The sequence below is a fragment of the Hyaloscypha bicolor genome (assembly GCF_002865645.1).
Source record: "Hyaloscypha bicolor E unplaced genomic scaffold K444scaffold_126, whole genome shotgun sequence".
NCBI classification, from domain to species: domain Eukaryota; kingdom Fungi; phylum Ascomycota; class Leotiomycetes; order Helotiales; family Hyaloscyphaceae; genus Hyaloscypha; species Hyaloscypha bicolor.
In genome coordinates, this window is record NW_020194628.1 from 163265 (window position 1) to 179244 (window position 15980).

General features: G+C 48.6%; 5 protein-coding genes across 5 annotated transcripts; 3 read left to right on the forward strand and 2 right to left on the reverse strand.

The window, feature by feature from the left end:
* Positions 1-925: 925 nt before the first annotated feature.
* Positions 926-1123, reverse strand: K444DRAFT_538564 (uncharacterized protein; the record flags this gene model as incomplete). The annotated part of the gene is made up of 1 exon (XM_024875550.1): positions 926-1123. A coding segment is annotated over one exon (198 nt), but the record flags the coding sequence as incomplete, so codon positions are not given.
* Positions 1124-3455: 2332 nt separating this feature from the next.
* Positions 3456-5393, forward strand: K444DRAFT_645750 (SCA7-domain-containing protein; the record flags this gene model as incomplete). The annotated part of the gene is made up of 5 exons (XM_024885117.1): positions 3456-3495; positions 3533-3679; positions 3725-4264; positions 4748-4921; positions 4972-5393. 5 exons carry the CDS (start codon positions 3456-3458, stop codon positions 5391-5393), a joined length of 1323 nt encoding a protein of 440 aa, XP_024731726.1.
* A 2452-nt stretch (positions 5394-7845) lies between these two features.
* Positions 7846-9154, forward strand: K444DRAFT_666795 (alpha/beta-hydrolase; the record flags this gene model as incomplete). Its single annotated transcript, XM_024887224.1, has 2 exons — positions 7846-8239; positions 8293-9154. The coding sequence occupies exons 1-2, from the start codon at positions 7935-7937 to the stop codon at positions 9152-9154; spliced, it is 1167 nt and encodes a 388-aa protein (XP_024731727.1). The 5' UTR covers positions 7846-7934.
* A 1116-nt stretch (positions 9155-10270) lies between these two features.
* On the forward strand, positions 10271-12547 carry K444DRAFT_617287 (HET-domain-containing protein). The gene is made up of 2 exons (XM_024881093.1): positions 10271-10686; positions 10753-12547. The coding sequence occupies exons 1-2, from the start codon at positions 10551-10553 to the stop codon at positions 12441-12443; spliced, it is 1827 nt and encodes a 608-aa protein (XP_024731728.1). The 5' UTR covers positions 10271-10550; the 3' UTR covers positions 12444-12547.
* An 894-nt stretch (positions 12548-13441) lies between these two features.
* K444DRAFT_645751 (SNF5-domain-containing protein) lies at positions 13442-15620 on the reverse strand (the record flags this gene model as incomplete). Its single annotated transcript, XM_024885118.1, has 2 exons — positions 13442-13786; positions 13836-15620. 2 exons carry the CDS (start codon positions 15618-15620, stop codon positions 13442-13444), a joined length of 2130 nt encoding a protein of 709 aa, XP_024731729.1.
* Between the last annotated feature and the right edge of the window lie 360 nt (positions 15621-15980).

Sequence of the window (15980 nt, forward strand, 5' to 3'; positions counted from 1 at the left end):
ATCACGAGATTAGTAACGCCACCCCAAAACCTCGTTTATATCCCCAACATAGGAAATCTCAGGTGCTTTGGAGAGTCTCTATTCGCTATAGACCCTTGATAGGGCCCGTGCAGGCGTGGTGTTATCAATCTCGTGATGGCGCTTTGAACCGGGGGGGGGATAGTACCTACGTGGGGTTTTAAAGGTTAATTGACACCTGATTACCTCAATTAGCACCTGATTACAGGGTTTCCACCGGCGAACCAGCTACTATCCCCCCCCTAGTTTAATTCACGGTAGGTCCAATATTCGCCACTGTCTGATTCCACCCATCACCTTACTTAGAGCACGCGATTATGCGCTTACCGCCTTCCTAATTAAGCAATAATAAAGCCAGCAGTCTTGGTGTTTTCACCACACTCTCTTTGCTCAGCACTCACTATCTCGTCAGCCTTTACTCTCGCACTTCCGCATTAGGAAATTATGAAGCCAGAAGCCTGGTGTTTTGATTTTCTTCTCTTCTATATTCCTCTCAATACTTAGTAGGGCCCCCCCTAGCATCAATCACAGTTTAATACCTTCTCCACCAGCTATTATATAAGCCTTGGATATACTCGTCTAGTATAGCGTCCCACGCATCTTGTATAATCTTGCGAAGTTAATCTAAATAGATCTTATCCGGTTGGTAGCGTGCTTCCCAGTAATGCTCCTCAATCTAATTCTTTATCTAATTCCACACATGCTCAATAAGGTTCAAGTCTGGTGAGTATCAAGGAGCTAGAATTATAGGAATATGGCGAATAAGTAAGTTTGTCTTTGTCTCGTACGATCGGTAAGAGGAGGCATTGTCTTGCCAGAACCGGTACCGACTAAGTGGGTGGTTACGGAAGAACCGCTCTATTATTGAGAGGATCTTGCGGTCGTATCATGCAGAGTTAATCGAGCCCTATTCCTTTTCCCAGAAGAGAGCAGGCCCCTTCTTGCCATCGACTATACTCCCCCAGAACATCCACGAAGGCAGCTTAGAGTACTTGTGTCTCATACACTCAGGGAGTAAGCGATCGCTTCTATCCTTTAAGCAAGTAATATACGAACTCGTATGAGCCCCTCCAAATGCCCATACTTCGTCTATAAAGCAGATCCTTTATACGTCTGGGCGAGGCCACGTTTTCCCGTCCTCTGCTAAGTCCAGCCTCTCCTGGCAGACTTCAGGATCATCTGAGAACCCCTTCTTGCGTGAGATACGGCGGCAGTATCCAATTTCGTCTATAGCTATACGAATAGCCTGCTCCTTTGCGTGGAGCTGTGGAAGGAAGTATGGGATCTTTTGGTATGCCACGTGATGGTGAGAAGGAGAGGAAAGTAACTACTCCTTAAGCTATGTTTTCTCAGGAGTATGGAGCTTCGCATACCTCCCTGATTTGCTCTTCTGTGGCGTAAGACGGTGGTGTTTAGCCTAGCGAATCTGATTTTCAGTGACGTCGAGAGTCTCTTTAATTTGAGCCCACGGTATCTTAAAGAGAAGCACTATTTGGATCTGCAAGCGCTTATCACGTATATAATCAGTCGAGATCAATCGCATAGAGTCATTACTACCATTTGAGAGCTACGAATCAGCTTGAGAGTCTTGGATAAAGGGAGGAGGACTGCGGGGAGACGTGAACAGAGAGTCTGGGAGAGGAGCTAGTGAAGAGGGTATAGGACAAAGAGAGGGAGAGGCTATAGAGCGAGGACCGTCACGTGAATCCCACGATTACATAGTCTTTTGGGAATCAGGGATATTAATGAATTCATTAATATCAAAAGGAGGGGTATGCGGTTACGCAGAGGGTGGAGTCTCTGTGTCGTACAGATTTCCGTACGGTGGTAAAGTAGTATATTAATCTATTTAAAAATGTATTTAAAAATGAAGCTATTCAAACACATATACGCAGGCTATTCTGCCGCTCTTATGGTGCTGCGTGGAGTGATCTCTGGCCAGTATTTGAGAGCTCTGATTAGCTGGAATGTGGAGTGAGGTGTGGTGTGAGTAAAGCGTGAGAGTATGGCGAATATGGACCCACCGTGAATTAAACCGGGGGGGGGATAGTAGAATTACAGGGTAATCCCACTAATCAGAACAGGTATCGGAACAGCTGATTACGGTGAGTCTCCTGTTTCTCATGCCGCTATAAGATGCTTCACTCTCGTCCTCTTCTCTCTCAACTTATTAATGGAATCATTAATCTTTATTCCTATACCAAAAACATACTCAAACCCGTCGACTAGAGATGATCGTCTTCGCATACAAACTCTCTACTATACTGCTGGCTGGACTATCGCTGATATTCTCCTCCAGAACCCAAAGCTTACTCGTAAGCAGATTAATTACGCCCTATAGTATCGTCCAACACCTCAAAAGAAACGATATGGCCGTTATCCACTCCTCTCTACTCCTCAACGCAAGCACCTTATTAGCTAGGCTACCTTCAGCTCCCTCTCACGCGATATTCCAAGGAAAGAGCTGCCGAAATAGCTTGGCTAGAACTGTGGGGAATACGCTATTCGTATAGCCTTCAAGAAGGAGGGTTACTGCCGGGGTATAAGAAGACGAACACCCCCAATCTCTCCTAAGAATCAAAGGCTCCGGCTTGAGTAGGCACAAGAGCATCTAAACTGGACAGACGATTAATGGAACGAGATCTGCTGGAGCGATGAGACTTGGGTATAGCCAGGCTATTATAAGAGACAGTGGTATACAAGGAAAATCGGTTTATCTGAGCTCTTCCACCCAGATTATATCCAATACAAGTGGCAGAGGCGAATTAGCTAGATATTCTGGGGCTGTATAAGTGGGAAGTATGGGAAAGGGAGAGGCTTGTTCTGGGAGAAAGAGTGGGGGACAATTACAACGAAATCGTACTGCGAGCATACCGTACCAGTAATCGTCAATTACCTCTTTAATCACCCAGGCCTCTACTTCTAACAAGACGGTGGATCAGGGCATAAGGCAGCAGAGACACTTGCTCTCTTAAAGAGCTGGAATGTGAGGCTGATTTTCTGGCCACCATTCTCTCCAGATCTGTCCCCAATTAAGAATATATGGGACCGTCTCAAGGATCTCTTAGAAGAGATAGATCCTGCGTGTACCGTAATAAAGCAAGGCTCCGGGCAGCTGTTTTAAGAGCATGGGAGACAATTACAGTTACAGAGGTAAGAGAGAGAATAAGGACGATGCACCAGCGTTGTCTGGATGTAATTGCAGCTAATGGAATGGAGACAAAGTGGTAGAATTGTCTGAATAGCTTCAATTGCAGTAATTTGCCCCTGTGGACTGAGAGTGAGGTGTGTATAAAGCGGCAATGCTTGCGTAATTTAACCTATATTGATCCCTGTAACAGGTATGCAGCCTCGCCTCGCATCACATCACTCAACCTCACTCGAGCCAAGAGACGCGATAATCCATCAACCACAGCCCCGCATCCATCGCCGCCATCATGGCTGCAGCTGTGGGCAGTAGCAAAGGTCTTTCTCCATGTGCGCTACTTATCCAGGGCACAGCTAACCTACCCAGCCTCGGTCGCGAGCGACGATGACTCCACGATCAAGGTTGCGCCCAAGAAGGTTGCGAAGGACAAGCCTGCTGGGAAAATCAAACTGAAGACTCCGGCGCCAAAGCAGAACAAGCCGGGGAATTGGCGGGATGGGAGTGTGATTGATGGTTTGTCCCAAGGAACGTGCGACAGGCGTTGCTGACGTAAAGTAGATGGAAAGAAAGGCACTGATACTCCCAACAGCGCCTCTGGTCCTGCGAGCCCTGGCCCGGTGGTCAATCAACTTGATGACTCTGTGCGAGAGAATTTCCCCACTGGAAGACCGCTTGAAGACCCGACTGAGCTGCAACAGTGCAAGATTTGCAAGAAGGGTATACTGAAGACTGTGAGTGCTGCACACGTCGAAGCGTGTATCAAGGCCAAGAACGAGAAGTTGAAGAAGAAGAAAGAACAAAAGGAAGCGAGGGAACGAGAGAAGAAGTTGGCGGCGAAGGGAGACGAGAAGGACAAGGACAAAGACAAGGACGAGGAGGGAGACACCAGGATGGAGGATGAGGATGAGGACGAGGATGTTGCGGCGGATAAAAAAGGGCCCGGCGGCTTGAAAAGTACGAAGAAGAGCGCGGGCAAGAAAATTGAGGTTGATGATACCAAGAAGGGCAAGAAGAGAAAGGCGGACGGAGATGCGGAGAAAGGACCCAAGCAGAAGAAGAAGAAGGAAGAGCCGAAGCCAAAGGCACCGAAGCAAAAAGGTATTTTGTTTTTCTATTTTGCTATTTTCCAAATTTCCAAATTTGCACAGTGCTTCTTGCCGTTCTTCCGAGTCTAAAGCATCGCCGCCTTGTGGTTGTGGTTGTGGTAGTGCTATCGATATAGATTCTTTTCTTATCAGAGGACGGCTCTCTTTGCTTCCTCTCCAAATCCTTTCTTTCCAAACATCAGACAAGCAACCTGGCTGCTGCTATGGCGTACCAGCCTTGCAGGAAGGCTCCTGCCACGGACTCGCTCTGCAAGTCGATGAGACTGTCCAGTGCGATCAAGCAAGAACTCAAGTACCAGGCTTTGTCTGGAGAAGATGGTGAAGAAGACGTGTCCGATGGAGGCACTGTCACAGATCTCTCTTCAGTCTTTGATCTGGAGGACGAGCCTCTTGATGGATTTTTTGTATTTGGCTTGTGGTTTATGGGTCGTGGGTTTTCTACAACTGTCTCGCTCTCTTGCTAACAATCTCGCAGGTCCTGTCGATGTTGAGCGTCAGTGCGGTGTGAGCAAGGACGGTGTCCCGTGCGCCCGATCCTTGACCTGCAAGAGCCACTCCATGGGTGCTAAGCGCGCTGTTGCTGGACGTTCTCTCCCCTACGACATGCTTCTCGCAGCATATCAAAAGAAGAACCAGGCGAAGCAGCAGAGTAAGTCCTTTTCCTCGGACGCGTCAACATGTCACTGACCCTCCAAACAGAGGCCGCGATCGACGCCAACGCTCCACTCGAGGACGAGGAAGCTGGCAATGGACCTGTCGACTCGGATGAAGAACTCACTGCAGTCATGCATGGTCTTTCCAACTGGAACCCTCAACCCGTTGTCCCTCCTCTTGTCCACGAGCCGATCGAGAAGAAGTACATGCGCCAACGCCTCTACGAACAACTCCACAACGCCACCAACGGCTTCACGGTCAACATCTTCAAGGTCGTCGGTTATGGTGCACAAACTCTTGCGCCGGGCCATCCGGGTTTGTTGGAGCAAGAAGGAGACGCCGACGGCGAGATCGACAACGGCCAGGGCTTGGGTATCGGCATGAACGGAGTTGCTGCTCGTAGAGCCAGTGGCTTCAATATGCAACTGCCTCCGCAGCGACGTCCTTCCGGCACGAATCAACGATAATGGCGTTCATGTTTCTGTTCTTCGGATGTGCATAATGGGTTGAGCATTCAATCGGCGTTTTGTCTCTCGGAGGTTCACGGATTTTGCATGCTGGCGTTATGGATCATCCGGCTACGGCCTGGTCGATATTGAGGGACTCGGGGCGTGGCGTATCATAGGTAGTCGGGAGCTACTTCATCCCCAAGCAGGGTGGCAAATACAGTCATTTGAACATTCCTTCGCGTTTTGCGTGCTCTCTGCCTGATGCTTGATTTTTTGCATTGATTCTATTCAAGTTCTTGAAGTCAGCGCGCCTGCGTTCGGAGTTGCTTCTGTTGGAAACGTTCATGCTCAAGGGAAGCAATATCTTCTACTCAATTCTTGCGCCCTTCGAATTTCTCGGGCCTCACGTAGTACCCAACGACGCAAGCAACCCGACTCAACATGTGACGTGGTAAGATCTGGGTTATTTTTAAGTTTGGGATCTTAGTCCGTTGAAGCCTTTCAGCCGCCACGAATAAGCATTTGGGCTTTCTTTTGTCAACTCTATCATAATGCCGCACCAAAGACTACCAAGGCAGGCATATGACGCTTTTTGTCACCAGGATTGAAAGCTCACTTGGATTTTATTTTGCAACTCATCATATTCAAGGTCAATATAGAGGAAAATGGTTTACTTTCTTGGGGCACGAACTTGGACGGAATATAATAGTCGGACTTAACGTCGCGACTAGAGGGTAGGGCCCCTCTAGTCGGGGAGAGCGAATTGGCCCGCGAAAGCGAGATGGCCCGCGCCAAACGCATAGATTTTTGATTTATATGCAACACCCATTGTAAAAATCAATTAATTTGTGCACCACTAGCCCTAAAAAGTTGTCCAATTTAATTGCAATAGCTCGCCTGAGCAACCTACCCAAGCACATGCTTCTGTGCAATATACCAGAGAAGGATAAGCTTCGTGAGGCTATCCAGTTCCTAAAAGAGAGCCCAGGGGAGAGTCTTACCACTGCTGCACGCGTGTATGGGGTAAAGAGCGAAGATACTATACGGAAAGCATGGCTAAGATAGTGTTTTTTTTTTTGGTATATGCCTGTTCCAATCATTTTTTAGTAGGACAAGCACATACCAAAAATATATATATATATACAATCTTACGGGCAATTATAGCCGCACCACAAGGTCAAAATAAATATATAATTGTCAGGATGTCGAAAATGCTATAATATATTGATATACAATAGGACTTGCAATTATAATGAAGGTATAATTAAAAATCGATTTATTTTTAGGGTGGGCGTTTGGGGGTATGGGCAGTTAGCCAGTGGATACTTCTACCCCCCCCTAAATAATTGCTAGCGCACCTAATATGGATTAGAGGAACAGAATTCCTATTCTGAGTGGTTATAAGCCTGGTTGGAGGGCTTTTGGATCTATTGCACAGAGCAAAAAGTGGTCTGTATATTAAGCCAGGGGTGTGCGTAAAAGGTTCACGAAGACCGTTTACCCTGGCAGTGGCTCTCAGCCAGCTCAAAAGGTACTTCCTCACCGGCCTAATACCCTGGATTCCCACTCGCACCTATACTCAAAACATACGGGCTAGTAATTATTTAGGGGGGGGATAGCAATTGTCGGATCTGCGGCATTTCGTGAGTTGAATTCCGCGAAACCTGTGCAGCTTGCTTTAAATAGAAGAACCCCTGCAGCTTGCTTTAAATAGGAGAACCCCTGCAGCTTACTTTAAATAGGAGATAAGGTGGGCCGCTTCTACGGATGAGTATATAGTATGCATAGCCATATAGTCATAACAATTGGGCTATTATTCCCCACACTCTCTATAGACTTTACTGCAAAAGTAGTAGGTTTGGCTGCCTTGCTTATATGCATTAGCATCCAAGTAAGGATGTTCAGACGTGGTTCTATTAAAACCAATGTCCCAATCCCACTACGCCAATGGAATACTGCTAGCTCCGCCAAGAAGCGTTAGATGTGATATTTATTAAAACTACTTCGAGAGGGATACTTCAAGGTAAGTTTACTGTTTACCTGCCTCATTTAATCCAATCATCCTAGTTGTCGTTCAGGCTTTAGTTATCTGTATCCGTCGGCTCAATCTAATGTCTCGCAGTTTTATGATAAACCCTGGCAGATATGGACTTCTGAAGGCTACCAGGTTGTTCTACCGCCAGCACACGTTGATCCTCCTCCTTTTGGACAAACTATTCCTGCAACTACTACGGTCTGGCACTGCCACATTCTTACGGCCCACTTTTATGGAAGTTAAATCAAGTAATTCAAAATGTAGACCCCCTTTGTGTTTCCGTGACCATGGCACCGGAAAATGATCTCATTCTTTAGGATTTAACGGAATATCCACTGCGAACCTTGTCAAGCCGGACTCGATCACTGATGGAATGGATTCACTTTCTTACTGACATGCGTTCCCATTCACCTGAAATTGCTTCCTTATTGAATTGATATCCGAAGTTCCAAATCGCACAAAAGACTTCTTGCACCAATTCACAAGACACAACGAACAAAGATCACAACACCGAAACCTCCACGATGACGCACATCACGAGCTTCTTTGCTCTTGTACTCCTCCTCGCAGGAGCCGCCTTCTCTGCCCCCATTGAGAACCGCCAGGTCATTCCCGCCGGCTGCACCAACATCACCATCTCGGTCACCGCGTCCTCCTCGGACAACATACCCCTTCCACCCGACTTGACAACTGCAAACTTCCTCCTCCTGGTCAATCCAATCCTTTCTAGAGTCCTCGATGCTGTAGCATCTGGTACATACAACATCGCAGCTACTTACTGCCCCGGAGTTGGAACCCGGGCGAATACTCTTCAAATCTTGATACATGGGTAAGTTCTCCTCTAGTGGTGAAGCCGGTGTTCCAACTGACACCCTCGAACAGCGGAAGCTACACAAAGGCATACTGGTTTGGAGAATATTTCAATCCAGACAACAGCTGGGTTTCCTACGCCTCCTCCGAGGGCTACGCAACTCTCACAATCGACCGCGTCGGAAACGGCGACTCATCCCACCCAGACCCCATAACCATCGTCCAGCTGCCTTATCAAGCCGAACAGGTCCACCAAATAATCGTTATGGCCCGAGGTGGCACCCTTCCCCTGCCTGCCCCATACACAGGTACAATCTTCGACAAGATCATCCTCGCTGGCCACAGCCTCGGCTCCGTCGTCACCAACAACCTCAACGCCAAATACCCGTCCGACGCAGACGCTACCCTGCTAACAGGCTATGCAATCTTCTTCCCCCCACAATTCACCGGCGTCTTCGTGCAGTCCTGGCTCGCCCCCGCATTCCTTGACCCCCGTTTCGCCGGCTACAACCCAGGATACCTCGAGTTCAACAACGAGAACTACCTCACCTTCCTATTCTACGCGCCCGGGAAGTTCTCCCAGAGCATGGCAGACGTCGATTTCGCAACCCGCGGCACCGTCTCCTTAGGTGAAGCAGCATCCGTGATGATTGGCAGCATCGAGACCACGTACACAGGCCCTGTCATGGTGATCACGGGCCAGCACGACTCGATCTACTGCAGCACGTTGAATATCGACGTCCAGATTCTGCTGGGCACGCCGTTGTGTGATATGAGTGCGAACGGCATTGTTGGGAAGGCGGCGACTTTGTATCCTCATGCGAGCGACTTCAAGGTCGTGTTCCCGAATGCAGGGCATTGTTGGCATTTGCATAATAATGCTTCTTATACGTTTGGCATTGCTCATGACTGGTTGGCTAGCCAGGGATTCTGAGTGGATGTCGGTCGTTGCTTCGGCGAGGATTCTGAGATGCCTTGAATTGCATGGCAGGGCTGCATCTGAGGGAATAATGGAGAGATGATAGTGGCTGCTTTTTGGGGTTGGTGGGGATACGAATCGGTGCAACTTCCTAGGAAGTAGAAATGCACTGAATAGACCTCTTAAGACAACTTCAAGACGTCCATCAACTCATTCCATGCTTACCATCTGAATGCTCCATTCTCGAAATATTATGAGTGAGCTGAAAGATAGATTTTCAATTCTCAACTTGACAAGAGCATGAAAAGGGGGATCATGTGACCCGGATAAAATCTACGCGAAGATGTGGTAGGCGGGAGCGGGAGCGCCACTTGGGAAACCTTCGATTGCGGAGTTTCAGCGGAGGGGCGCTGCTTGGCAGAGGAGAAAACGTAGACAAGAACGAGAAGATGACAAAGGACGACTATCCCTCTAATATCTGTAACAAAAATGAAGATCCATGCCTGAAAGCATTGCCACCCGGATGCAAGCCTCAGATGAGGGATAAAACAAGGAATTTACATGGGAATGTTTTCATGGAATTTCCATTTCCATCTTTGAACCTGATCTGCTGCTGCTTTAGCTTGAGCAATGGGTGAGCAAGCTTAGGTCGACGGCGAGTATTTCCGAGCACGGCCTGAGCACACGTTCAATTGGCCTAAGCATGTATTAAAAGGCCATCTTACCGCATAAAGATGTTCGTTTTGGTTTCCTGGAGGCTCGGTTACACTTTCGTCATTAGCGCAGATCTCATTTGGCCCCCTTGTGTCTAGCATTCGCCCAGCTTCAATAGAACTATTTTGGGATCGATGTTGGCTTAAATCCATGTGCTAAATCTGCTCAGCCCTGAAAACCTTCTCCCTTGTTCCTCTGTTTCCGGTGCAATCATTAATGGCTGGTTTTGCCATATGAGTCGTCAATTTTTTGCTCTCAAGACAGCTTCTAGTTGCTCATTAAATAACAACCAATCGTAATTTGCCTCGGGAATGCGTATGATGACTCACCATTATGTCACCTCAGTCCATCCTTCATATCGCAACTCTGCAACGATTCTGATATTCATGTCTACAAGCCTTCTCCGCAACCTACTAGCCGGCTTCTTCAATCTACCGCTTCTTGAATTATATCGTGCAGAATACAGATCGCTAACAGCGCCCGGCATCAAAGGATCCGCGGTATGCATTGTGGAACGTGCCAAAACATCTTCAGAGGTCCACTCTTGGTCGCAGAGCGTGTATCTGAATCGGGAGATATTGTTTTTCTCCGAGATCACCATCATGAGGTGAGGGATCTGCGCCAAAGTGCTCTCGAAGGGTGTTATATATGCGATAGGCTATGGCACCTAATTCGTCGTCGGGGTGGAGACACATCTATGACTTTGAATCTTGAGACATGCGGCCTTAAGCTTTCGAAATGGCGTTCGGGAATTCCGGTAGCGCTATCATTTAAGTACGGTCTATCCAATGGAGAGAAGGTAGAGGAACACTTCAGGCTATGGCCTACCTGTGGTACGTATCCTTTGATTAGCCATCCTTGAGCCAAGGTAATGGGAATAACATGCTAATAGCATTCAGAAATTCTGCCAGAGGTTTTGTCAGAGATGCAGAACAGATTGCATGAAAACCGAACTGATTCGGCGGCCACCTTAGACCTCGTGTCCACGTGGCTCAAGGTTTGCACTACTAGCCATCCGGACTGTAACGTGGATTCGGCAAGCATGAAAATGCCTACTAGACTTCTTGAATTGGGTGTCCCCCATCGCGATCACCTTAGGCTTTCTGTTGCCGCACCAACTTCAAACAAACACCCCTATATAACTCTGAGTCACTGCTGGGGAGCGGCTAAATTCCTGAAACTGACTGCCGATACCTTTCAGCAACTTCTGGATGGTATTCATCTGAATGTACTGCCCCAATCCTTCCAAGATGCAGTTATGATTACACAAACACTTGGAGTACGGTATCTCTGGATAGACTCCCTTTGTATACTCCAAGATTCTTTAGAAGATTGGCGACAGGAGGCTTCCACAATGGGCGATGTTTATAAGGGCGCTCTTTGTAATATTGCAGCTTCTGGATCCGACGATAGTAATGGCGGGTGCTTTCACATGAGGAATCCACAGGTAGTGGAGCCGTGTATCATCACCACGGAGTTCTCTGACAGCCCTAACGGCGAATACCATATTCGGCTAGAAGACTACTTAGAAGCAGGTCTTCACAACGACCAAACAATTTTCACTCGTGGTTGGATAGTTCAAGAGCGGGCTCTACCGCCACGTGTCATACACTTTGGCAGAAATCAAGTATTCTGGGAATGCAAAACTGGGGATCTCTGCGAAACCTATCCTTCAGGTTTCAAGGTGGCCCAGAAGGGCTGGGGTGGCTGGTACGGCTTTAGCGACTTCTTCAGCTCGTTCAAGACGTGGGACATGGGCAGCAATCAATCAACCCATAATGATCCAGAAGCACGAGTTAGAGATTTGTATGGCGTTTGGGCTCAACTTGTAGGAGTCTACTCGCGATGCAATCTAACGAAAGCAGAGGATAAGTTAGTAGCTATTTCTGGATTAGCCAAGGAAATCCACAAAGCACTAGGAAGTAAGGACAGGTATCTGGCAGGCTTGTGGCGGCAACACATACTCTATCAGCTATTATGGTATCATGGACTTGACGGCTATGCAACAGATACAAGAACGAGCGCCCGGCCAGATTCTTACCGAGCTCCGTCCTGGTCCTGGGCTAGTCTCGATGGGAAGGTAGACATAGACTTCCCAGCTCCCAGCACAAGTATGGTCTTTGACTTTCATGTCACTTTGATTGACGTACATGTGGAGCAAGTAACGGACGATCCATTTGCCCAAGTCAAGGCTGGCTATGTTCGACTTTGTGGGCCTTTGTTAACCCTGACAATCAAAAGAACGACTTCCTCTATTTTGAGCAGATCCAGGGCGTATGATGCGTTGCTCAATGGCCAACATACCGGAGGTTTTGTTTATCCTGATATGGATGTGGGCGATGCAGATGTGCCTTTCCTGCATTTCATGCCATTTTACAACAGTAACATGGCAAATTCACAATGCGTAGGACTGTTGCTGCAACCGACAGGAGTGTCGAAGGGGGAGTTTAGAAGGTGTGGCCGACTAAGTATATTTGGCAAGGCAGTAAAAATTGCAGGAGGGCCTCTTTGGACGAATATCAAGAACCACGACTGGCTGGAGTATGAGTCTTTTGATGGTAGTAGTGCATTCACAATTTCGATTATCTGATGACAAGCGGTCCCTTAATTAAGGAAATTTATGGCACATGCTCCTATATAGAAAAACTCTGTCTGCTGGTTGCGTGGTGCTAGCATACTCTTTTTACTATCTCTCTCACACCAACAAATTCTAAAATCCACGCAATAGTCTTCTTATTTAAAATATAAGGTATATCTTTTAGTGATATTTTACTCTTTTCTTATACAAATATATAACAGGACGAAAATAACCTCTCAAATTACTATTTTTATTTTTATTAATATAGTTATAAGTATTACGGGTCCGAGGCGGAATAGGCAACTAGCAAGACCGTCGATATTACGAGGAGAATAACCTAAGGAAAGAAGATCCCTCTGTAAACCGGGTATCCTTCAGCCTTTGTATCCCCATATTCCTTATATTACTACGTTATGAATGCTGTCAGCTAGCCCACATTCCAGCTAAAGAATGAAGCTAGGAATAAGGCTGTATGCTTGCCAGCAAAGTAAGGGACTGAACGCCTCAGATAGGAGGGATGCGATGGTCATGTGACCGAAGCTCAATCACAGGTTCCTAGCCCTTACGGAGACGATGGGAGAGAAGATATAGAGGGAAGCTTCAAAGGCGAGAAGGAACGGCCATTTTTAGAATAAGGGGGCGAAAGCATCCCCCGGATTATAGTGTCCGTATTTGTCAGTATGGTGGTATAGGAACATATTTGGATCACTGACTGGGAGAGACGCTTTTTCGGGCGTTAAAAGCTGATAATTTCTAGTGAGGTTAGTCTTGGCTGCGCAGTGTCGTATAAATATGGCGAAGCAGGCTTGAGCAGACCTGAGCCGAAGCTGTGCGGAAGTTGAGCTGGGCTTGAGCAAAGGCGGCGCTGGTCATACGAGCGCAAGCGTCAACATTCCCGTTGTATAACAAGTCATTTATTCAATGCACCCCACGGACCCCACACCAGACACCAAGTATGCCTACATCCAAATCTTGTCTTCATATAGTACATCCCCCTGTTTTCGTAGCATTTAAAATCCACTCCCGCTTGAACTCGCTTGCGTCGACGGACCCACCCCAACCCTGCCATCAACCCTTTCTCTATGCTGCCGATTCTTCAAATGGACTTCGAAATTGCCTACAGTCATTTCGGGACCAGGGGTGTACAGTTTGCCAGGACAGTCGTGGCAGCGGATGCGAGGCAGATACATGTATTTTACTCCTTCCGGAGTAGGTTGGCCGGCTGGGGGCGCGGCGCAGGGGAGCTCGGTGGCGGTGTTGACGGCTGAGTAACGCATGACGCCTTCGAAGCGATCGTTGGGGTATTGTTTTAGGAGGTCGGCAAGGCCTTGGGTGAGCCAGGTTGGTGGAGCAGGCTAGATATTGTCAGTGAAGAATTTGTGAGAGGGAAAAGGCTGCACTTACAGGGACATGAGCTGGCTGGCCAGGAGCTGGAGGCGGTGGTGCTTCAACCCGGCCGATTTGCCCCTGAGGTACGGGAGTTGTTGATGGCTGTAGAGTTGTATTCTGCTGACCTGGAGTCGAAGGAGGACCCATTGAACCCGGCACAGGAGTACCAACAGAAGACTGGGCACGGTTGAAAGTGGGCGTGTGCTGCAAATTCGCGGGTCGAGTCCCAGCCTTCAGTTCCCGATTCCATCTCCTCAACCTCTCTCTTCCAACTTTAAGCCTGAGGATGAACTTGTCTGGGTCCGGACTTTCATCTCGTGCAGTCCCACCAAACCTCCTTGCAGACGTCCGAGTCTCATGATGATGCAATATCGTTGCTTCCGGCGTCTCTGACCTTCCAAGATTCGCCATCCTTTGTTGTGCTGCAGTCGCTGCTCCGCGCATCCCTCTCGTCCTTGCTGTCCCAGACTGAAGATTCGACATAGCTGGCGATTCTGGCGAAGAATCCTCACTCTCTGAAGATTCGGAAAGGTCAAGGCCAACACCAGGACGTTTCTTCCCAGCCCCACCAACATGCTTGTACAATCGGCTCTTCTCAACGGACTCTGCAGCACCAGGAATAACAGAAGACACAACTAAAGTCCGCACTGTACGTTGCCTATCCTTCAAATCCGGTAATGTAGGACCTCCTCTTCTATTCACGGATCTCTTTTGCCTCCTCTGCTCTCTGGAATAGATCACCTCGCTCCTTTCCAGATCCTGCTCACTCATCTCGTACAAGTACGGCGTATACTCTCGAGCTTGTTGTTGTGGCCGGAAGACTGATGGCAGAGGAGATGGTAAAAATGCTGCTTGTAAGTCGGCATCCTCCAGTGGCCGCCCGTCGAATGGATGCCCAACAATGTACAAACTCCGAATAAACAACTGGCTCTGTTCCCGTATACTATGTGCGATGGCGGTGGTAAATTCCCCAGCTAATGATAGTTCTCTTGCAAGGCTTTGAGCAAACTCTTCTGGAGAGTTCAGAGGATTATTAATCTCCCACTCAAACTTGTCCTCCAATGTATGGGGGCCAATTGTGATGTTGAGCTTGATGAGTATCCGCATTTCGTCGTTCTTGTACGCATGGTACGGCAGTTCAGGGTCAAGGGCATCCTCCTCCATATATATTGTTGGAAAGTAGTCCGTGAGTTGCTCCTGCAATTGCTGCTGGACCTGGTCCAGTACAGGATTTGCTTGGGGGAGAGCCAACCCCAAATCTTCCACCAGTTGCGCCGCAAACAAATCTACAGGCACAACTCGGTCATGCAGGTTCCAAGTGAAGGTATCTCGCAGTTTGAGCTTATCCCAATCGACGTCTATTCGTATGGGTACGAGTTCTTCAACCTGATCCGCCTGTGCCTGCAACTCTTTGCGCTTGATTCGAAGTCTGGTCGTCTTCTTGTGTCCCAGCCGCGGCTTCGCGTTGGGATAGACCAATTTGGGCGTGCCATCTGTGTGTCCATTGCCGTAACCACTATAGCCCTGACCGTAGAGTCGACTAGGGGGGAACCACTGTCGATATTCGGAGCGCACCTTTTTGTAGTCGTCTGCCTCGTTCCGCATGTGCTTGTAGTTCTTCGTCCGATTGGCGACATCGTCCAGCATCGCCGCCGTGTGCACGAGGTCCCGGTTGACATATTTATCGAGGAGGATCTTGTCGAAGTCCTCCTTGGTCCGCTGGCGGTGGGCTAGGACTGCAGAAGAGCCAGGCGCTGAGGCGTCGGCGTCCGAGGATGCCTGCTGAGGGTCGGGAGCCATCGCGAACACATTCGCGACAGCAGTGCGACAGGTGTGGAATGCTGGATGGGCGCCCTGGGCAAGAGGAGGTTGGTGGAGCGGTACTTGACGATGAGGTTGAAGCGCGAGCTGCAGGCGCGTTGAGTTTGAGTGAAGGCTGCGCTGCTGCTGCGAATGGCTGAGAGACAAAATACGGCGGTCAACAGCGGCCAGCTGGGGGCATTCGCTGACTTGACCTGCAGGGATGCGGCGGGAGGACCTTGGGTAAGCGAGCAGGTGCAAGACCAACGCCCACACAAGGCCCACGCGGACTCGAGCCCTCATCTTTTGTCTCTGCATCTCTCAAAACACCACAATCCTCGATCACGGCCCTCACGACTG